Source organism: Tasmannia lanceolata, unplaced genomic scaffold, assembly GCF_043159265.1.
Source record: "Tasmannia lanceolata isolate RefF3 unplaced genomic scaffold, GAP_Taslan_0.1 ptg000015l, whole genome shotgun sequence".
Taxonomy (NCBI): domain Eukaryota; kingdom Viridiplantae; phylum Streptophyta; class Magnoliopsida; order Canellales; family Winteraceae; genus Tasmannia; species Tasmannia lanceolata.
Window position 1 is genome coordinate 20,515,273 of NW_027518692.1, and position 24,493 is coordinate 20,539,765.

The following is a 24,493-nucleotide window of genomic DNA, read 5'->3' on the forward strand; positions in this document are numbered from 1 at the left end:
TATTTAGAATTAGCCACTATCCCAAGTTTCATTAAAAATCTGACCTGACCCGACCTGAGAAACTATCTTGGGTAGGGTCCAGTTTATGAATTTCGGCTTTTCCCATAACCCAACCCGAGATACTTTCTTGGTATCGTAGGGTTCTAGAAAACCTGACCCGCCCGACCCGAGTTGCAACCCTACTTCCAATGGCTGAAAATCCCAGTGTTTCAGAACTCGAACTCAAACAAGAACTCAATCAGAGTCAACTTGTGCGAGTCAGTGATTTATGCAGTCAATTTTTCATAAATCACATCAAGTCAAATGAGTTTTGACTTGGTTGGGAAAAACTCGGACTCAAGCGCAAACTTGGCAAGGCAAAAGGGAGTCCACTCGGGTGAGTCAAGAATTGACAATAGGAGGTTTTAAACCGTGGAATTTCCCCTTTTGGACGGTAAGAATTAAGTTTTTCAGCACCAAAGAACAGCTTTCTACAACAGCTTACCTTATTTTCAGATAGGAACATTTCCTACACCACCAACCTCAAATTCATGCTTTGAGAAATATGGTACTGGGAAGTTGGCAAAACAAAGGCAACTTTACAGATTTTCTCACAAGCCTAGAGGACCCATTTTTTCACATAAACTTGCTGATGAACTTTGGAGTCACATTCAAATCCACAACTTAGGCAATGGTCACGATTTCGCCCCGAAAACCTGTAACATGTAGGAAATGAGGGTATAACTAAACAGAAATGAGGAAAAAGAAAGAAAAAAAAACATGGGTTAGTAATTTTTACATTGGTCATATATGTCTTCTATTAGCTGTAGCATGGAATCTGTTTCTTCAGCCATCCGCGAGACTCTCTCCGACTCCTTAACTGCTTCAGATGCTAGAAATGACTTAGCCTCTGCATCGGCAATTTTGTAAGCAGCGGCCATTGCTGCTTCCTCTTCCATGCCATAGGAGGTATTAATACCGGAGTTCTGAATTGGCCGTGAACGGTGAACCGTATCTTTAGATTTTGGGGTGGCGGTTTTTGTTGCAAAGGACGGGTCTATGAGCCTGTAGGTATTATTGTGGACCTATTACATCAAAGGCATTGCAGAAGATTAGAAGAATAAAAATGAGCACAAGCACAGTTATAAAAGCTACTTGTGGACTATAGTCACTCCGAAAATAGATTAATGGAAATTGAAACCCAAGATGGAACTTTAATTATGACATCAGAATTGAGGCTAAGAGCGGAATGTTGATGTTCAGGCAATAATCAATGACAGTTTTTTTTTAAAGAAAAAAAAAGCAATAACAAAATGGTAACAAAGAGCTTGTTAGACGAACAACCGCAAACTACAAGAGTTGCTCAAAGATCAGGATTGTCGCAAGCAAGAGGACAAGACAACGTAAGATAGGGCACCAAGACCCTTGTAATAGTGTTTATAGGGTAGGAGTGATATAGCAATACTCAAAAACAACCTCTCAAGCTAGGGAGTATGCAGTCTCGTTAGCTGCGGGAAGGATGTGATGAAAGGATACCCTATGGCTGACAATGCCGTGAAGGGAAACACGTAGCTTGATTCCCTGCTTCAGCACCATAACCTCTGTCAATTATAGCTTGATTCCCTGCTTCAGCACCATAACCTCTGTCCATTAGTCTTTGAACCCAAGTGGACCAGATTAGGCCAAACTAGCCAACCCATCATGATCCCTAATGGTGCGCCAATGCTAGCACGCCCAAGGTTACCCAAGCTAGATCCATCAAAATTACAGATTTTTATAGATAGATTGAACCCGCTTAGTAAATTAATTAGATGGATTATTGTTGAAATTTTTAAACGTGTTTCTAAAGACAACATTTTGGTGATGTAGTGGTGAAAGATATTATTAGTAACCGGATTCAGTTTTGCACAGAATTTATCACCCTTGATAGGCCTCCTGGCGTTTTGGTTCTTTTTTTCTTTTCTTTTTTAAAATTGACAATTTATTATAATATGGTTGGGACAAGGCACCCCCGCCCCCGAGAGTACAAACAGGATCATAATCCTTAGCCCCAATAGGGTTTACAAAAAAGATGCGACCAACATTTCTTCCCTTAGGGCTCCTGTTTATGATAGACTATCGGCCGCCTCATTTGCCGATCTCCTATGATGCTCAATCCTAGGTTCCAGGAGTCTTATCAAGTCCAGCACTTCCGCTATCAGGTCTTGCAATTTCCAAGGCCCCTATGAAGAACCAGAAGCCCACGCTACTGCATTTGTGGAATCTCCCTCAACAATTAATGGACGCTGATTGTTCTCATATGCCCACCTAAAACCGAAGAGTAGTGCCCTAATTTCAGCTTCATTTGCATGGCAAATTCCAGCCGGTCCGGAGAAAGTCATGATTGTAGATTCTGTATTATTTCTAATAATTCCCCCAATACCAGCCCTTCCTGGATTGCCAAAAGAGAAGCCGCCAAAATTGAGCTTCAACCACTCACTTGGCAGTGCCAACCATTTTGGTTTGGGCTTGGTTCTGATTGCTCTATCCCATATAATTGACCACCAATTCCTTATGAGATCTGCCATCCCGTAAGGCAGATCTCAACCTTAATATCCGTTGCAAGGCGCCCAGATGTTCTGCTTTTGTCTTCAAAAATCTGCCTATTTCATTCTTTCCAGACATTCTAGGTTTATAGCGTAGGGGAAGGTCGACCATAATGCCCTACCAGTTTCACTGAAAGGTCCACTCTGCCAGCTAAGAAGTAGAGAGCTGATTGAGCCAGGACATACCCAAGACATTCCAGAAGCTCCAAACGCTCTTGACCACAAATGGTATGAGTATGGGCGGTTCAACATAAGATGATCCAATGTTTCCTCATTTTTGTGGCAAAGTACACACGTGATTGCCAAAATGAAATGTCTTTTCTTTAGGCGATCACAAGTGTTAATTTTCCTGTGTACCAACATCCATCCAAAGGCCACGACTCTAGGGGGTGCAAAGGATTTCCATATGCGCCGAGTTGCTGTTGACTGTCCATCATTTAGAACCGTGAAGAAGGATTTTGCCGTGAACTCTCCATTGGGGTCTGGAATCCTGGCGTTTTGATTCCCACATTTGTCGGATGGATTAAAATGAATTTTGATGATAGCAGCAAGCTTTTAAGTAGGAGAAACACCATCGTCCCTAAGGCTGGTATTGGAAGAGTCTTCTATGACCCTAATTTGTGGATTGTTCTTTCTTATGCGGGTCCCTGCGATGCTATTGATGGAGCAAAAGCTGAAGTTCATTCTATATAGAGTGGCGTTAGATTGATCCCAGCTTGGTGTTAAGAAGCTATGGATTGAGGGCAACTCCCTCAACACAATACTAACTCTCTCACCTATCACCCGCCCCAACCCACCCCATATGGTCGTTAGTGGGGACACTACGTGTTTGTGTAAGGATACCCCACAATTTCAAGAAATCATTGCACCCCTCCATCCACGTGATGATGTCAATGATATCATTGCAATTTGCAAACATCTTAAGAATATGCATTCACAGTTGCACGATTTGTTAATCCAGTTTGTTGTATGCTTCCAATTTGCCATCTCAACATGAGATGAAAAGGAATGAAAAAACGTAGAAAATAAGGCTTGCCATCAAAGCTTAAAGTTGCTAAATTTAGTTGAAATCTGTAGTGTTTTGATATGGATTACAAATCAAGATATTCATAATATGCTTTACAGGTAAAAGTTCATTTTAGATATGTATTACGGCTAATCCTGCAACATCCTTGCAGGGAGATCTCATACAAAGACAGCCAAGCATTTTAGAGATAAAAGTAACATAAAAAAACATCCCCTTTAACTTTCTACGAATATTTTTTCCCCATTTTTATCGATTGTAATGATGCAAAATGTCGAACCAGCTCAACTCACATTACCAAATCTGTTAAAAAGCATTGTGTAATGTTAGCTTAGTTTGAAAAGAATTTTTGAACATAAGTAGAAAAGGTTGAGAGAGAAAGTAGACTGCAAATTTATCATTTCAAATATAATTCATAGATTACTATCCTAGTCGTTTGCAATACATTTACTGCATCATCATCATGAGGCAGCCTAAATGAGTACGCCCTCGACAAATCAAGGAAGCCAAGTCCAAGAGCATAAGGGTTTGTTAAGCTTCTAGAATCCTGATGCAAGGAAAGAATGTAAACTCTGAAATCTGAGTTGTATGGTAAATAGTAACACCGACACTTGAACACCACTTGAGAGATAACATTGACAGAGAACGATGTAGCAATCTTACATCTAATAAAAAATCGTTAGCAAGTTCCACAATGAGAGTAAAATATGTCACTATCTCTCAAACCAAATCAATTTAATTATGTTGGAGGAATGGAAAAGACTAATTCACCTTTTCAACTTTATTTTGTGCGACAAGCCGTCTCAACCTCCCACTGAGAAACCTTCTAAAATTTTGTGGCACCTCATGCCTTTGCTGCAAATTAGGGAAATGATAATGAATAAATGGAGAAACCAACAAAAGTAACCTTTAAGAATGTGACAGAACACATAAACTTGATTTGACACCGGAGGCAAAGAAGCTTTTCTTCTGCTCTCTAATAGCAAGTTTGATGCCACAACTTTGAAAAGATAAGACGCCACTACAGTAAGCACCACAAATCCAAAGGGAACATTTGTATGATTTCATTGCAAACACATGCAACAACATTACAGGAAGGGGCAATCTCGATTATATTAGGTAAATATTTTTTGAAAAGATTATATGAAGTAAAATAACCCCGGCCTTACAAGTGACCAGATTACATTTAATCTGAGTACAATTTTGTGAGATGTAAATCTTGCTGAAAAAGGCAAAATTCAGAAATCAAAATATTCATATCCTGAGCGAACAGAAATGATACTAAAAAGTAAGTTGGTATAGCTGAAGTTCCGATTCACTAGAAACCCTCACAATGACAGTAAAGTAACTCATCAAATTTTTTTTTATTAAAACTCATAAAAAAAAAATGACAGTAAAGTTGTACAAATGACAACGATTTGTCATGGGCCTAGCAGTTCCGTTAGCTAAAACCGTGCGACACTTGCATTTAGCAGCCCAATACTTAGCAAAAGTTAGCCTTCTACCCAAATAATGCAACACTTAGACTAAAAGAGAACACATAGATTTCAGAAAGAGGGTTTCTATTACTTGAAGAATGATACAACTTTATGAGATGATCCATAAATGAGGGGCTCTCTCCTTGTTATAGGCCTCAAGGGAACATTCTAGATCCCTTTCTACATATACTTATATTTCTAGAGTGTTCTAAGAATATTCTAAATATATTCCTTACAAATATCTAATCCTCTTCTAGAATATTCACATGCCTCTACTTCTAGAGTCGTCTACCCTTCTACAAGATAATTCTAGAGATTCCTAGAACATTCTAGAATCTTCCACATAATTCTAGAGATTCCTAGAACATACCAGAATCTTCCACATAATTCTAGAGATGACTACAAGGTTTTAGAATCTTCTCTAAGAAACTTCTACAAAACTTTAGACTCCTGGAAGGTTCTCCATGTCTCCATATTTGTCTTGAGCCTCCTATATGCCTATAAAAGGAGATGTGGAGAGCCAAATTATCACCCTGTGACAAATTGACTACATGGCTTATAGACTATGTAGCAACAACTAATGGAAATTGACAGGAGGGATACATACAAAAAAGCACAATACATACATAAATGATGAATTGGGTTTGGATCAAGGAAGCAGGAATCTCTACTCAGAATGGGGAATCTCGATTCCCCGAAAATCGATTCGGAAACGGGAATCTTCTCGATTCTCCGATTTTTGGGAATCCCATTTCGGAAACATGGGAAACATGATTCCCAATCTATGGGAATTCGATTCCCACTCTATGGGAAACGCGTATTCATGCAGATAGTAGGCCAAATAAGTGGCATATTTGCCCATTAGTATTTATTTACATGTTTTTTAGTTTTCCATGTTATTTAATTTCTAGGATTTTATTTTCCATGTTAGTTGTAGGACTTTTAGTTTCCATGGAATTTTATTCCATTGCCTATATATAGGCCTCACTGTATTAGGAATCATAAGTTTGGATGAATAAAGATTGATTGGCTTCTCCTCTCTACAAGTTTCTTCTCCTTCCTCTATTTCTCTTTCCCTTTCTCATCTATTCTTCCTCTTCTACTTCTGCCTATCTCTTCTCTTCTACTTCTAATTATTCTTCTTCTCCTTCTATTCTCTTCTTCCCCTTGACTCGTCTATTCTTCTCCTCCTATTCTTCTTCCTGGTCCTACATCACATATCCCACTCTATGGGAAGAGCGTTTCCTATCTACCCTCCTTTGTCTCTTGCTAGTCCTTTTCTCTTCCTCTTCTTAGTATTTACATGCAAAGTCATTTAAGTACTTAAGATTTATATGTAAATAAGGGAATAACCCCCATTTGAATCTATTAAAAATAGTTTCGAGACCCAAATCTAAAAGGATAAAAAGTCAATTTTCCAGTTCTAGTACAAAATTCGAAAAAAAACAGGTCGGGCCAAAATCTTAACTTCCAAACAATTGGGTATTTTTCCAATTTTAAAAATTCATAAATTCTATCATGTCCAAACATTATTAAATCTCAAAAGTCAAGTGAAAAATCTCATAATTTGGTTTCTAAAATTTTTTCTTCTTGTTAGGCACTGATCAACGCACTGGTCAACACAAGCATTTCAGCTGATAGTGATTTTCCTTTAAGTAATGTTGGATCTTTTTATAAAAAGTATTTTCTTTTTAATATTTGGGTCATATAACTATATCTTATATTTTTTTAGTAATTTTTTATTTTTTTACATTTTTTTAAGTATTTAACTATTAAAAAAATTCTTCGACCCTTCATGCTTCCCACTTCCCACCTTCCTAAGAGCCTTCGCTTCCCACTTCCTGCTTCGCTTTCCGCTCTGCCAACCTTGGTTTGGCTTACTAGCACCAGTGTGTGCATTGGAGCATTGGGATTAACATGTCGTCAACTGGCCATAACAATGACTAATGTGAACCTATGTTACTCTAAGGTTGCTGAAGTCTATAAAGACGTGATGTCCCTATTGGGAGTCAAGATTTCATTACCGAAGTCTTTAGTTTCTAATAGTGGAGGTCTTTCATTCACAAAGAAATTTCGTATTCATGACCACCAGACTCCAAAAAATGAGAGGTATATGCCATATGTAAGTAAGGGCCACGGGTGAATCCCTCATAAGATCACTTTTCTACGCCAAGTGTGGTTCATATGTAAATTTCTCACTAAACTGAGCTAAAGAGTTAGCCGAAGAGCATCTCACAAGCATATTGGGTAGTACAATCTCTTTGCACTGTGGACCAGGTGCTTTTTTTAATTGTTAGGTGCTTATAATTAGATTTTTCTATGCCACAGTAGTCGCTTGCTGGGTACTGACTAGTCATCGTAGTCGATACCGTGGGGCTCACAAGTTTGAGAGTTTGTGACTAGAAGTCTAGAACATCTCAAAATTCCACCCGCTATGTGTATCTAATTCTTGTCTAGCGTTCTGTTCCAAAAAAACATACATAGGAAGTATTTCTAGGATACCCAATACGAAAAAATATTAGCAAGATCATAAGAAAGAACTGAACATTCAAAAGTATCGAATTTAAATTTTTGGTATGGAAAGGGTATTATGATAATACTACATGCACAAAATAATGCCCTTAGTTTTCCCAAAATCGCTGTGGAATATTTTTTCAGTTTTCTGATGGCTTTGCCTGGTGTATTCTTGAGATTTTCCAAACTAAGTAATTATTGATTTTAAAATTATTTTAGCAGTATATTTTCTTTTCCAAAACTATCCAGAATTATTTTTAATTGTATAACTTAATTCCAATAGTGTTATATGAGGCCCCTCATGTTATGATTCGTTTTGCACATGACAGATATGTGGTCCCATAGAGGCATGTGTCTTCTTGTTGCAAACATTCCCAAATGAAATAAAATCCCATTCAGTAATCAGCCAAGGAATTTTATAATGATTCATAACCTTTGAACTTCCATCCCCAATAAAACTAATTATCCAACGTTTCAAAACAATAGGCTAGAAATCAAAGAAGTCAGTTCGCGAGGCAGTAATAATCAGATGTCTAAATTTGCTCGTTATACAAATCAAATCTGAAGTAAAATGCCTACCTATTGCCAAGATAATTATAGGGGTTGTGGCTTAAGGGTATAGGTATATGGAGAGGGATTGGTCAAGTAGGGGGAGAGGGATTGGTCAAGTAGGGGCTGCAATAGGATGAAAGTGACTTCTGGAGGGTGTAGAAAAACTGAGAAATATCTTCACGAATAAGGATCAAACACGATGTGCGGCAAAAAACGTCAAGACACGAGGCAAAGAACACAATCACAAGACAAGAAACACAAGATTTATGTGGTTCGGCAGCGTGCCTACATCCACGGGGAAAGATTTTCCACTATTTCTGTCTAGGGTTACAGATTGTCTTCTTCTTGGCCAAGAAAACACATTGGAAAAAAAAACTTATCCCGTAACCCTAACATGTGGCTTATATATCAATGCCACTACATGAAGAAATTTACCGAAATATCCCTTAAGTGAAACACGAAAAATAAATTTTCCTCCCTGGGTGCTGCCCGGAAACCCCGGCAGGGGCACGCTCGAGCCGACCGTGCAGCTCGACCCACGTGTGTGTAGTGCCCTTTTTTTTAATGGTAATGTGTGTCGCGCACATTAGACTGTTAGGGTCCTGTATAATGCCAGTATATAAGACAAGATGCACAACAATCTCCACCTTCACTTGTATTCTATAAGCACTTCAAGATCAACTCGGCTATATCTGGAACATAGCTCCACACCTCATGCACATGAGGTGCCCACCCCATTCCCTGAGGTGCCTCACCAATCATCAACAACTAATGATATTAGCCAAGTCCAAGCAATGCTCGAACTTGGTGGTTGTAACCGACTTGGTCACCATATTCGCTGCAGTGTTATCTCTATGTATTTTCTTCAAGTTGATGCTTCTATCTGCCACCCATTCTCTTATCTTATGATGCCTCACATCTATACGTTTCGTCCTGGTATTCTATACTTGATTTTTCGCCAAATGTATCATGTATGGCACTTGACTGTCCACAATGCAACAAGACTTCTTCCTTCTTTCAGCTCCATATCAATACCAAATCCAATTAGCCAAATAGCCTCCTTGACAGCCTCACATGCTGCCATATATTCGGCCTCTATCGTAGACAAGGAGATCATAGACTGAATAGAAGCCTTACAAGATATAGGCCTGCCGAACACATAGCCTGTAGTGGATCTTCTCTCGTCCAAGTCTCCTGCATAATCTGGATCTACATAGCCAGTCAAACCATCTTCAATTTTGCCCATGCCATACACCAAGACAAAATTTATAATGCCCCAAGTATCTGAGAATCCACTTGACTGCATTCCAATGCTCTTTTCCTGGATTCACCACGTATCAACTCACTACGCTCACAGCATGAGCCATATCTGGCCTCGTCCAGACCATCGCATACATGAGACAACCAATGACACTTGCATAAGGGATGTTAGGCATTCCTGCACGTTCCTCATCAGTGAATGGGCATAAGTGTGTTCCCAATTTGAAATGACTTGTCAAAGGGGTGATAACTCGTTTTGCATTTTCCATGTGGAATCTTTGCATCACCTGTTCAATGCAGTTGGCGTACAAAAGCCAAAGCACTCCCTTTTTCCTCTCCCATCTAAATTCCATCCCAAGAATCTTCTTAGCAACGCCTAGATCCTTCAAGTCGAATTCCTGGCTTAACATAGATTTTAGCCTATCGACTTTCTGTTTGGCGTTAGCAGCGACTAGCATATCATCAACATATAGTAGCAGATATATGTATGAATTATCATCGGTAGCACAATAATAAACACAACAATCAAAACTACTACGTGTATGCCCATTCCTCATCATGAATGAATCAAACCGTAGATACCACTGCCAGGTGACAGTTTCAACCTATAGAGAGACCACTTCAGTAAGCACGCATGATCCTCTTTGCCATTTTCAACAAACCCTCTGGCTGCTCCATGTAAATTTGTTCCTCCAAATCACCATGAAGAAATACAGTTTTAACATCCATCTGGTCCAACTCTAGATTATACTCTACGACGAGACTCAACAATACACGGATTGAAGTGTGTTTTACCATAGGTGAGAATATCGCATTGTTATCTACGCCCTCTTTCTGATTGTACCCCGTTGCAACTAGAAGGGCCTTGTGCCTTTCTCCACATGTATCAGAAGATGCCTCCTTACTGTAGATCCACTTGCAGCTACTTGCTTTCTTTCCCTTGGGAAGCTTCACAAGATCCCATGTTTGATTTTGGAGTGACTCCATCTCAACTGTCATAGCCATAACCACTTATGACTGTCCCCGTCACTCATAACATCCTGAAAACATAGAGGTTCTAAACAAACTGTAATTAAGGAAAAGGAAACAAAATTATCAAAACCATACTTGACTGGCTGCTTTGTATTCCGCTTTGGCTAGGACATTGCTATGCTCTGTGACTCTTCTTGCTACTCATCATGATTGCTACTTGATGATTCTGCCCCGAAAGACTGTCACGTCTTTCCGACTATCTGATAATCCCGAATCATCAAAATATCGGACTGTGTTGCATCTTGTTTTTCTTTCACATCTATTTCCCGTGATTCTTCTACGGATCAACTAGTTTTCAGCATACGCTCTCTTTGAAAATCAGAACCCGACTAATCACTATCTTTTTCGCAGTAGGACTGTTAACTTACCAACTTTTCCAAAAGCTTAAGCTGTTGGAGAAAGGCATTATTTATCTTTTAACTTTAACACCCCCCCCCCCCCCCCCCCCCGCACGTGTGACCCACTTGGCAAACAAGTGGCACATGTGGTCCCACTTTGGGCCGACCATCGCATGTGGATTTTTGCTATCCGAGAGGTTTGAACTCGAGACCTTTGGCTTTGATACCATGTTAACTTACCAACTTCTCCAAAAGCTTAAGCTGTTGGAGAAAGGCATTATCTATCATTTAACTTTAACAGATACCATAGCTTATATCCTTTCACCCCTTTCTCAAACCTGAGAAATACACACTTCTTAGACTTTGCATCTAGCTTGCTCCTCTGTGGACTCTGAATATGCACATAGGTTGGGCATCAGAATATACAAAATATAGAGAAATCATCTGACTTTCTAGTCCATACCTCTTCTGGAAGTTTGAAGTCAATTGCGATGGATGGAGATTTGTTTATCACATAGCATGCCACATCCACTGTATCAGTCGAAAATGCAATTGGCAAATTCACATTGAGCCTCATAGCTCTGGCTCTCTCAAGAAGGGTCATGTTCATTCTTTTAGCTACTCCATTTTGTTGGGGGTACTTGGGTTAGTGAAGTGATGCTTGATTCCTCTATCTTTGAAGAAGGCCAAGAAATCATCATCCATGTATTCCATACCATTATCAGTTCGTAGACATTTTAATCTTCTTCCTATCCGATTTTCAACTTCTGCCAACCAATACTTGAATTTGGAGAAAGTTCAGACTTTCTTCTCATGAAATACACCCATACCTTCCTTGAATAGTCATCAATAAAAGTAATAAAGTACTCCATACCGCCTCGTGATCTCACTAGCGATGGCCCCCAAATATCTGAGTGAACATAGTCAAGTATACCATCACTGTTGTGCGTTGTTGTCCTAAACCTAACACTGCACTGCTTCCTGTATACACAGTATTTGCAAAAGTCCAATTTGCAGTTCTGAATTTCTCTCCATTACAACTAGAGTACCCTTCACAATTTGCAGTCCAATTTGCAGTCCAAAGCTCCACCTGCCACAATATTCCCTAACAACTTGTACAAGTTTCTAAATTTCTCTCCATTACAACTAGAGTACCCTTCACAATTTTAATAACTCTTCTGGCTACGCTCGGCAGCCACCAGCATCCAATGCCCGAGAGAAATTAAATTCTTCTTTGAATCAGGAACGTGTCTTACCTCAGATAGAATGTGCACAACTCCGTAGTGCATCTTGATTTTCACTGTGCATATTCCAACAGCTGGACAAGCAGCATCATTTCCCACGAGGATTGTTCCCCATTATATGGCTTGTACGTGTCAAACCAGTCTCTGTTATGATAGAAGCATCCCAAATCAAGTGTCCATGAATTTTAGAAATAGCCCTTATCTCAAGAAACTGATAAAACGTCCACTTCAACTTCGCCAGAACTTTCCTACGCACTACCAGCTTGATTTGAAGAGTTTTGTTTCTTCTCCTCCAAATCTTGCTGGCGCTACCTGCAGTCACTTTTGATGTGCCCCTTTTTATGGCACCAGTAGTATTCAACCGTGCTTCCTCCTCTCGATTTGGATCAAGATTTATTCGCTCGGGCTTTCTGTCACGAGATCAACCACGCCCAGACCTATTGTTAACATTCACCACAAGTACATCTACCTTGGGTTCTCCCCCATTGGTCTTCTTTAGCTTTTCACTGGTAAGGAGGGCCGACCTTACCTCTGTTGCGATCAAAGTATCCTTCCCAAAGAAAAGGGTAGTAACTAAGTGGTCGTAAGATCTAGGAAGGGACGCTAAGAGAAGTAGGGTCTTATCCTCTTTCAACTTGCCTCCAACATTCAATAGTTCCGAGACCATCATGTTGAAAGTATTGAGATGCACACAAACATACTTGAATTTCTTCCATCCGAAGAGCATATAGTTGCTTCTTCATAAACAACTAGTTGGTAAGCGATTTCTCCATGTAGAGACTCGAGTTAGGGCCAAATCTCGGTTGCAGTCTCTTCGTCAATTATGTTATAAACGACTTCATCCGCCAAATACAGATGAATCACGCTAACGGCCTTCATATCCAACTCTTCCCACTCTTCGTCGCTTATCTTTTCTGTTTCCTGTCTTTGCCTAACAAAGCCTTCATGAGAGTTTGTTGAACCAAGAGATATCTCACTTTGTTTTCCACAAACTGTAGTTGCCCGCCCTATTAAATTTATCTACTTCGAACTTGGCACTCGTCATCGTAGCAATCGCCCAAAACATAATCGTTCTGATACCAGTTTATAGAAAAACCGAGAAATACCTTCTCGAATAAGGATCAAACACGATGTGCAACAAACACACGATTTTCGTGGTTCGATAGTGTGCCTACGTCCACGGGGAAAGATTTTCTACTATTTCGTTCTAGGGTTACAAACTCTCTACTTGGCCAAGAAAATACAAAGAAAAAAAAAACCTCATCCATAACCCTAACATGTGGTTTGTACATCCTGGGCGCTGCCCCAGAAACCCTGGCAAGGGGGCGCTGCACTCCTTCACCCCCAGCGAGCTGACCGCATAGCTTGACCCGCATGTGTCTCACGTACATTAGTCCTTGAGGATCCAATATAATGCTAGAATACAAGACATCTAAATAACAAAGGGGAATATAATAGACTGTAATGGAGTAGAGACGTAGATGAACCCTTATCTTGGTCGCAGGGCTTCGACCTTGGTCTTTGTGATGAAGAAGCCTCCAAGAGCTGCTAGAGCGATAGCGATAACAATGATTAGCAAAGGGACTGTTCCATCCTCAAGAAAAGGGGAAAATTGGGATGCGTCAGAGAGGGGTAAGAACTAGAAGGAAGGCTATTGTAACATCAGCTAGAAGAGTGAAGAAAGAGACGGAGAGGATGCAGGAAGCAAGGCTGGAAAGCAGCGGGTTTTAGAGGAGAAAAGAGGAGAAGATGCTGGCTGTTTGTGATCTCTGCAGTTGACAGCAGCAAAGAGGATGAAGCTGCAATAGCAGCAGCCAGCAGCAACAGTTAAGAGAGAGAGAGAGAGAGGAGGGGTTGTTGGCTGCAACCAAGACTGCTTGCTGGCCGGGAAACAGTAGAAGGAAGGGAGATAGGAGGAAGGGGTGTCGGCTGGAGCCCTTGGCTGCTAGTTGGCCGAGAGTTGCGTATGGAGAAAGAAAAGAGGAAGAAGGAAGAGGGACGGCAGGAGGAGGGAGATGAGAGAGGGAGATGCAGAGAAAGTAGAGGAGAAGAAAACGAGAAGGGGGGGGGGAGGGGAGAAGGAGGGTGTATTTATCTAGTGATCACGAGTTTACACGGTGGGACCCATAAGTGTCCAATCCCAATTGGATATAAGATAAAAAAGGACTCCTAAGTGAGGTTTTAGTGATTAAGTAGCGGGCCCTCTAATATAACCAATGGAATGTAAAAGAGTTCTAAGTGAGGTTAAGTGGTGGCAGGTTGAGTTGAGTGGTGGCAGACCATGGTGTAGGCTGGAAATAAAAATGGGAAATGTGGACAACCCCCACATCTAGGATAAAAATGAAAATATAAATAGAAACAAATCCTTAAACTAATCAAGACTATCAAAGCAAACTAAATCAACTATAGTGGACATTGTAATGGTTCATATCTATAGGGAAGTCAACTCCATAGGTAATGACTTCGCCAATCCAGTAATGTGTTGTTGCATTTATTTGATTGGGAATAATATCACCCTAGGAAGCTGGGGGTTTCCTTTATAGTTTTAAAGGAACTAAATTCATAGATTAAAATAGAAATTTTATAAGATAAAGTTTTGAAACTAACAACAGATAAGTTGTTACAAGGAAATCGGAAGATTCTGTCTAATTGGGAATAATATCGTCCTAGGAAATGGGGGGATTCAGTTTTGTATTTATAGAAGCCTCTTCCACATATCAAAACAAAAAAGCAATGAGATAAAACTGTTGAAACAAGCATAACAGTTGTTGCTTTTTCCCATGTTGTCCTTGTTGATAGTCATCAAGAATAAACTTTGACTTTCAAGAAATAAAAATGGCAGGGTTCCCATCTCACAACTAAATATTGATTCAAAACTCACAGCTGGTTTATTCATTCAGAATTAAAAATGACGCCATCCGTAAAAAGGTGGGGGTGGCACCAATTGAGGAGAAGATGAGAGAGCACCGCTTAAGATGGTTTGGGCATATCCAACATACAATTGAGGAGAAGATGAGACAGCACCGCTTAAGATGGTTTAGGCATATCCAAGGTAGACCTTTGGATGCTCTAGTGAGAAGAAGTGACTCATGCCAAGTTGATGGAGTAAAAAGTGGTAGAGGCAGACAGAAAACAACTTGGGTAGTAACAGTGAGGAGAGACTTGAGGGCTAGGAACATAACATAGAACATGACCCTGGATAAGATAGAATGGAAGAAAATGATCCATGTAGATGAACCCAACTAGTGTCAGGATTAGACTTGGTCAATTTGAGTCTGGTAGATCCTTTCACCTTCTTCATGAAAATTTTCTAAAGGATTCATTAGCCGACCCCAACTAGTTTAGGACAAAGACTTAGTTGAGTTGAGTTGAGAACTCAAAGCTGGTGTCACATGGACCCCTATAAACCTCATAGATTGCTTCTTTGTATGGAAAGCAAAGGTAGTAAGGTCACTCCATCTAATTCAATAGCCATAATATCCAAAATTTAAGGTCAAAATTTAAGGCCCTAATGAATGCCATTAAATCAAGTGATGATTTAAGAAACTTGGATCCTAACAAAAAACAAAGATAAATGAATCTAGGATGGAAAAATACACTACAAGCCATCGCAGACAATGCAAGACAGCTACACTATGTTTTCTATTACCACCAACACCTATTATAAAAAGTGAATCAGACAGCATGAAGCAAAAGATTTCAATTATGGATCAAAAAGATGTGCGGATTCAAACTAAAAGCATGCCGCCTCCTGAAGAAATAGCTACTGCATCATTGTATCCCTCAATATTTTTTTTTAATGGTAGTATCCCTCAAAATTATTAATCATGCATGATGCAGAAATTACTATTGGCAACCCAACTGTACATATTTTTTCATGAAAGATAAAAAGATTTGCTAGGGACCATCACAGAAGGCATTTCGCGGATGGTATGTTGCACGAAAGAGCAGCCACATGAATAAGACAAAATCTGTTGAAAAGTGAGCCTATGTGGCTGCTCTCTCTTGCAAGAGACCATCTGTGAAATGCTTTCTTCGATGGTCCCTAGAAATTCCAAATTATACAGATTCAACAAAATTGAAGCCAAAGACATACATGTAAAGCAAGACAAAGATAACAGGAGATGCCGTGCTGACCTCAATAAATCTAGAAATAACACCAAGTTCTGATCCATTTGGATCTTGCAGTGATGAAAGAGCTTCAACAATCAGTGCATTGTACCTAGTAGTACAAATAGAATTAAACATCTATAAGATCAATGATATCTTGAAACAAAAATCATTAGGACTAGGTAACAAGGAAATATATGCTTATCTGGAACAACAATCATGGTTCTCAATATTGCCAAAAAAGCTTCAAGAATCATGATGTATGAAAAGACAAAATGGGAATGCAGCAACTATGCTATTAGATCCACTAAATGGGAGCTGAGAAACAAATAGATTGTTCATCTCTTCTTCTTTTTTGAAAAATAGTAAGATTGTTCATCTTTCATCGGGAATCATATACCTCACACCTTCCCATAAGAAGACGAATAAATTTCATGCCAAAACTTTCTGTTAGGCCAAGGGTTAAACCTTGGTCACTCATTTAATTCATGTTTTGATGATAACAAAATCAATATGGCACTTTACATCATTTAATGTAACTATTCAAGAATCATGATGTATGAAAAGACAAAATGGGAATGCAGCAACTATGCATATTAGATCCACTAAATGGGAGCTGAGAAACAAATAGATTGATCATCTCTTCTTTTTTTTGAAAAATAGTAAGATTGTTCATCTTTCATCGGGAATCATATACCTCATACCTTCCCATAAGAAGACGAATAAATTTCATGCCAAAACTTTCTGTTAGGCCAAAGGTTCAACCTTGGTCACTCATTTAATTCATGTTTTGATGATAACAAACTCAATATGGCACTTTACATCATTTAATGTAACTAATGCTTGAATGTCTTAAAGAAAGATATTCTAAGGTCAAAGCTAAGGTACACTGAAGTATGGATCGAGATATGAAGATAGCTGAAGCTTCAGCCAAGAGTGAAGATCTTTGGAGCTGAAGCAAAGTGTGAAGACCTACTCAAGCATGAAGAGTTAAAGAATTGAAGAACGGATTAGATTTGCAGAATTTTCTTGAATTTCTTTCCCTTTCCATAATAATCCTGCGTCACTTTTCCCTAGATTCCCTATTATATTGGGTTGTCTTCTGTTGCAGTTTTTAACTTTCAAGCAATAGTTCTGAGTTCTCAAATTTCAAAGATCCATGATTTACTGTGCAGGTCCTGATTTTAAAGGAAGCTCTTCAGATCTACATCTAGATCGATAGATCAAATGCAGAAATTGTTGAACTAGATTCTAGAGGGAAGCAAAAACTATTGATTTCTATTATTTATGGATTTTTAGGGTATGTTTGGATGCACGGCATAGGCTCGGAGAGTAGTGGAATGAGAAGTCAAAAGGGAGAAGAAAAGCATTGGATTTGTCTAGAATTTTTTTTCTAAACGGTAAAAGACTTCATTAATAAGCAAGCAAAGACCGAGATGGTCAGTACAAGTGATTCAGGAAAAAGAACACCAAATAGATACAAGAGAAGCTCCCCCACTGAGTATGGAAACAAGAGAAAATAGATCAAGGGGGAAAAAAATCAAACAACTACAAAGCTTCGTTCGATACATATCCCTTGCTAACCTACCGACAACCCCATTGGCCGACCTCCTTCCATGCTTCAAAGATATGGATGATCCACCCACTATCTTGAATCTCACCAAAAAAAAAAAAAAAACTCACAAATCTCCACGGATAATTGTGGGAACCCCTAAGCAATCGAATCACATTGAAGATAATTGTGGAGTTGTCTAGAATTACCTCTCGGAGAATAGTGGAATAGATTACAATAGTGTTTGGTTGCGCGACATAGACTCGGAGAGTAGGGGAAAAGGGGGTGTCATCACCAATATACACACACACACACACACAGAGAAGACAGAGCGAAAAAAGGCATCATTTCCAAGATTTTTCAACTAAAATTCTCCCTTCTGTGTAGAATCTGGTTTGAAAGTGATGGGGGGACATGAATGCCACATTGGAAGATAAGCAATAATTATGTCAGAAACATGTCGGGGCGTCTCCTGGAAGTTCAATGCTATATTGGCTACCAAACGAGGAATCAGCTTTACTTTTCTTCCAAAATTCTAATGAATGCCGAGCGTTTGTGAAACCAAACAAATTATTGAGTGTATATAAGTCACAAAGAAATGTCTTTGTAAACAAAAGTATAGATACAATATATTAAGTGTATCTGAAATAAAATAAAAATTCAGAAATTTCCAACAAATTAACTTAATAGTTAATATTGATTGCTAGTTTGTGGTTACAAAATTAATCATGAGTCCCTTGCAACAGATTAATCCTAGGTCACACATTACATGATTAATTCATGCTTGTTAACTTACCAACTTCTCCAAAATCTTAAGCTGTTGGAGAAAGGCATTATTTATCTTTTATACTTTAACACTCCCCCACACGTGTAGCCCACTTGGCAAACACGTGGCACATGTGGTCCCACTTTGGGCCGACCATCGCATGTGGATTTTTGCTATCCGGGAAGTTTGAACTCGAGACCTTTGGCTCTGATGCCATGTTAACTTACCAACTTCTCCAAAAGCTTAAGCTGTTGGAGAAAGGCATTATTTATCTTTTATACTTTAACAATGCTAACTACAATTTATTAAAAATTAAAAAAATTAAAAAAACACTTATGGCTATGGCATAACATTGTTTAACTATTGTTTCATCTTTTCAGCCAAACTTGTTAATCTTATGGCTGACAAGTGTTGCAAAAGACATTTAAAAGGTATCTATTTACTTCCTCTCTATTTATTTTTTTTCCAAATTTACCTTTTTTCAGAAATTCTACAATCATCATTCAACCAGATAACATATATATCAAAATATTACAGTCTCAAGAGAAGAACCAAAAGAATAAAAAATTATTGGAAGAGATGATAATAAATATGTTGGCACTGGAAGTAGAAGGAATGGAATCGCATACCGAGAAGGAGTTTTCCCATCTTCTTGACTCTTTGAAGGATCCGTGACTGTTCCCGGTGATGCATCATGTGTAAGTTGAGCAGAGACAGCAGAACTATGAGAAGTGGATAATGGTAACGGACTACCTGGAGGACCCTTTATTCTTGGTATTCTTATTTTTTCCCTGGAGCCTTGGCCGCTGGCACTAACACTCATATTCCTCCATTTGTCCTATATATGTTTAAAAAAATGAGAAAAAATATGATAGCATGCTGATTTCTCACTAAGAACATACTATATTATAACAAGACCTCTGACAAAATATTTCATATTCAAGGAAACAAAAGCTAATGTAAGACAATAAGGGCAATTATATACATAGATACACGCATTAAACATAATTAGATAAACCATATCTGATTATTAAATTCGCTTTTTGATGAATAACAACAATAAATCATATCTATTTATTAAATTCGCAAGTCGCAACACACGTCAATGCAAAATATGAACCAAGCATCATGGTGTGAAACGATTAAGTCACAGTATAGCATATTCACATGATTAGTTGGCATAGTAGCTCTTACAAATGTCAGGCATGAATAAACAGTGATAAAACCACGTATGTAAATAATCTTATCACAGTATAGTTTCATATTATGACATTACAATATCCACAAGGAGATGTCTTCTTTGAAATTGAGCATATTGCATTCAATCGCAATAAATGCAGCAAAAGAAATCAATTCTGTATGCATGTCTACTTCTCTTTCTTCCTTTCTCTTTTTTTCTGAACAAGATATTAATTAAATCTCTACAAAGAATTAGGATTACAAAGTGGCATATAATGCAATACAACAAAATTTCTACAAAGAACAGCAGAATTTGTAAGGATATCAGCCTTCGCATTTCCTTCTCTACTTGTCTTATACCCTACTTACTGGCAGGCAACAATAAATAATTTTTTTTGAAGAATCTGTTTAACAACAGCAAATAAATCAAGAAAGAAAAATGTCATTACAGTAATACAGTTCAAGGAGTGAACAACAAAGGCAGCCGATTCTTGAAAATGAAGACATCTGTAAATGCTAGGTATGCCCTGTTGTTGTGCAAGACGAAGAAGTAACATGATTAGGGCTGAATTATGACATGCGCAAAGAAGGATTTTGCTATATCTTTAAACATATTTATAGAAATTGCACGCATGTCCTTATCATTCATAGAGATATTCCTAGTATTACAACAATGCAATACTCCACTCGAGCTGTGGCATAAATATCTACTATTAGAGGGTACTTCAGTAAATGTCTACTATACCCAGTTTGACCACTACTTGGTAACCTGCGTTTCCCCAGGGATTTAGAGAGTATTTCAGTAAATTTGTATCAGTGATATATAAGTGACATATTAGCTCCCAATCACAGTAATGAGAATGTACTCCATGCTTTTGGTCTCAAGCATCATCATCATCCTCTGATTTTACATGGCATCAGGACAAGGTTGCGCAATCTGACTTCCTCCTCTTCCTTTGAAAGGTAAGCATGATATTATTCGTATTTCATTCGAAAATCCATATTCCCTCTCTTTCTTTTTCTCTCTCTACAGATCCGTGTATAATACCTGCTTTATCTGACTTCCTCTTCATTTGAAAGGTAAGCATCATATAATATCTGCTTTATCTCTTTTCTCTGTTCACCGACCCTAAATCTACCATCTCATCCATTTAAAACCTCTTTTCCCCGTCTTTTCTCTACGCCCTAGATCTACCATTCCTTCCGTTCAAACCTCAAAACCCCCAAATTTTTAGTCACCCACCTCAAAAACCTTACCTCTCCATTCAAACGACCTATTATTCCTAAATCTCGACTCCAAACTCTATATCGATTATTCTCTCCATTTGTAACTCCAAAAATTCAAATCTCCCAATCATCCAACCCCAAAACCCTAATTCTCCATTGAATCCGCCCTCGATCCCATCCAACCAATTCGATCACCTTCAAATCCCAACCCATTGAGAGAATCACCCAAAACTAACCGTCTCACTTCCACTCTCACTCAAAATTCATCCATGGAATGGCCTCCCCATTATCTTTTGTCAATTCCTCCTCTACTTCCTTCTCTATCCTTTCTCAACTGCTTGCTGTTAAGCTTAAAGACGATATCTACCTCCTATAGAAGGATCAGATCCTTAGCACTTGCCCATGCCCTGGGACTCCTTGCTCACCTTGATGGACTTACCATTCTTCCTGATATCTACATGATGGAGTTAACACAAAAGAACCTGAATGGGAAAAGAATCTGGAGTATGATCCGTAGTTTCTAAAGGACTAATTCATCATTGCATGGATCACCTCCACCCGCTCTAAAAGTTATTGCACAAGTTCTCAATAGCACCTATGACCAAGAAGTCCGAAGGCTACCATTCAAAAAACAAAACAAAACAAACAAACAAAAAGTGGTCTGAGAGGCTCTAGAAGACTTCTATTCCCAACAGTTTGAAACACCCATCTTGCAACTTTGAGTTCGGGTTCAAAATTGTTGGAAGGGCAATCTCAAGACCCCTATGTTATCCTTGAAGAAGATGACAATGTTCTATGTAATTTAAATGCCATGGGAGATGAGAAATTGAGAACAAGTTTTTTTCACAGCCTCTCATTTTACAGGTACGTAATGTAAGTTATGTGCATTTACTGAATTGAGTATTTTATTACTACAATATGATGGGCATGGTTTTAAATTTCAACCGAAACAGGCACAAAACAACCAAAACGTTTCCACTTCCATCCGAACCAGATGTTTGATGTTATTAAATTATATGGGTGATTTTTTGCTTATATAATGGTTTTTTGGTTAGTATATGTAGTTATTCTAGTACTTCCTAAAGTTTGACCCCCTCTTACATGCTACCCTAACTCATTTGATAGAACCCCTCACGCTCCTAGGTCTTTGTCTCGCCCAGGCCCACTGGCATTTATGCGCTTCCACATCTCTGGGAGATTATCCACATAGCTTCCCAAGGTTATTACTGTTATGGTTTGAAATATCGACGGTTCCCACTAATGGCCCTCACTCATCAGAGAAGAGATCTTTCACTATCTTTCCCTTCAGAAGTTTCATGGGTGATTGATCCGGGTGCCACTCAAACAATGCTAGGAACATTGTTTAATGGGGTATTGCATTATCTTTGAGCTGTTTTTTTATGCGATTTCTCATTGAAAATCTGCACCCTATAATAGTGTTCTTCCCAGTATATGAGCATTTGCTCATAGAATATGATTTTTTTGTTTGATTATATTCGTATAATTGGTAGTTAGGTTCAACATGTTGCTGTGATTCATCATATTTGATATCAGGGAAGATTAATTCCTATATTATTTGGTATTTGAGTAGGTAATTCATCCATTAAAAAGCATCAAAGCAAGTTCCAATATTGGGCTTGCTTCCTGTTGCCATGGTTTATGGAATCAACATAATGGGAATTATGTTGGACCAAGGAAGGTTCAATTGGAACTTCAATGCAACTCAGGATTTGTCGAGACAAGTAAGAACCTTGATGAGACAAATAAATAGAGTGGCATTAGATGCTCGGCTCTTAAGATGATAGTTCAACCAATCAACAAATAGGTAATGGAGGTGGAGATAAAAGTAAAACCCCTAAGCAACAAGGAGTTGGTACAAGATCCTTGAAGGAAATCAGCAAGGAGAAGGTTTGGAGAAGCAAGCACGACATGTCGATGTTCAGGATGATGAGTTGATAAATGGAAGGGACTCCCAAAAAATTTTGATGATTGTTCCCATGACGATCATAGATTTGATGGAAGAATTGTCCTAGTGAAAATTTTGAGGATCGTGGGTTCAGGTCTATCATCATCCTTTTCTTGGGCTACAAGTAACCAAACCATTGAGGAAGATAAAACCTTTGAATGGTTGATTTTTTATGATCCTACTAACTACGGTCGAGAACATAGCATGCTATTCTAGAAAATTTGAGTAAGATTCCTGAAGTACAAGTGTATTAATGAGTTATGAAGAGACATAAAGACCCCTGGTCCAAATACTTCATTCAGTGGAATCCACAATATTTTGTTCATAACTTGAGGAGAATCTCATAGGGACATTAGCTCACTAGAGTCAATGACTTGATGCAACAAAATTCCATAGCTCCTACAAAGTTCAAACTAGAATAAGAGAAAGATGGAACGTGAAGAAAAAAAATTTTCAAAAAAAATTAGCATGTTTTTATAAATTAGGGGAATGATATTTGCACTCCCACGGTTTGATAATGGCACTCCTTACTTCATTAACCAAGGACTTGATAGCTTTTTGGTAATTGTAATTTGTGACAGACCTTAATGGCAAATAAATGTGAATGGCTAGGAGAGTGCCATTATTATTAGAAAAGGGGGGGTTACAAATATCATTTACCATGAATGTTAGTGATTTTTATTTATATTCCCATAATATTTTATTGCCCTTATTAAATCCCTATTTTGAAAAATAAGTAGGGCTATTTCAAGCTTCTAGAGCCACAATCTCGAATTGAGGATGTTTAATTTGAAATAGAAGGTCAATTAGGGTTAGTTTATAGTATAAAAAGTTCATGTTTATAGGAAAATTGGGTAAGTCTTTCTTGAGAGTTCTTAATTTTGTTTGGATTCTGACTTGTTTTACATAATGTATAACTCTACAAAAGAAAAAAACTTGAAAACCACAATTGATTCCACACAATACCAACTATTAACTCAACCAAACAGGTAGCTATCCAATGATTTATTTCCTGAACATGAATTCACACACATTATTTGATTCATCCTCTATATGAAACCAAAACATATAATGTTGGATGAAATGAAAGTAGAAAGGGTAATAAAAATACCTTTAAGTCGATGTTGGAACGAGCAGAGAGACAATGACCGAATTCAGGGTCTTTTTGAATGGTTCTCCACTTGCCGGCGCCGTGCTTGTCGACGCCGGCTCGTAGAGCGTCTTCTTCTTCGGATGTCCATTTCTGCTTTGGAGCTCCCATTGCTCTGCCTCCGATTAGGGTTTTGGAAAGCTGTGTTAGGGTTTCTTTTAAGGCTAGTTTGAGAAGAAAAAGTTTTTCAAAATTTCCTATTTTTCCATACACGTGAAAAAACCGTGACTTCAACCATTTAAGTTCAAAGATTTATTTAGGGCGATGATAAATTCGCATCCACTGAAAGGAGAGTATGCAGTAGGGCTGCAACAGGGTCGGGGGTCGGGTTGGGTCGGGTTTTTCAAAACCCTAGCCCAACCCTGGATCCCATTATCTCGGCCCTGACCCGCCTTGACCCTGAGTTAGGGCCGGAAAACCTCAACCCATTACCCGCCCTACAGGGTATTGTGCTGGCCCTGGCCCGCCCTGATTGGCCCTGCTTGGGCAGGGCCGGCCCGGCCCGGCCCTAATTGATCCTAGTGCAAATACCTGTTA

At 38.7% G+C, this 24,493-nt stretch overlaps 1 protein-coding gene across 1 annotated transcript; it reads right to left on the reverse strand.

Moving 5' to 3' along the window:
* Nucleotides 1-402: 402 nt before the first annotated feature.
* Nucleotides 403-24,246, reverse strand: LOC143845605 (single myb histone 4-like). Its single transcript, XM_077353984.1, has 6 exons — nt 23,918-24,246; nt 19,064-19,272; nt 16,144-16,228; nt 4,360-4,443; nt 779-1,064; nt 403-695 (listed from the first exon to the last, which is right to left on the reverse strand). The coding sequence occupies exons 1-6, from the start codon at nt 24,065-24,067 to the stop codon at nt 664-666; spliced, it is 846 nt and encodes a 281-aa protein (XP_077210099.1). The 5' UTR covers nt 24,068-24,246; the 3' UTR covers nt 403-663.
* Between the last annotated feature and the right edge of the window lie 247 nt (nt 24,247-24,493).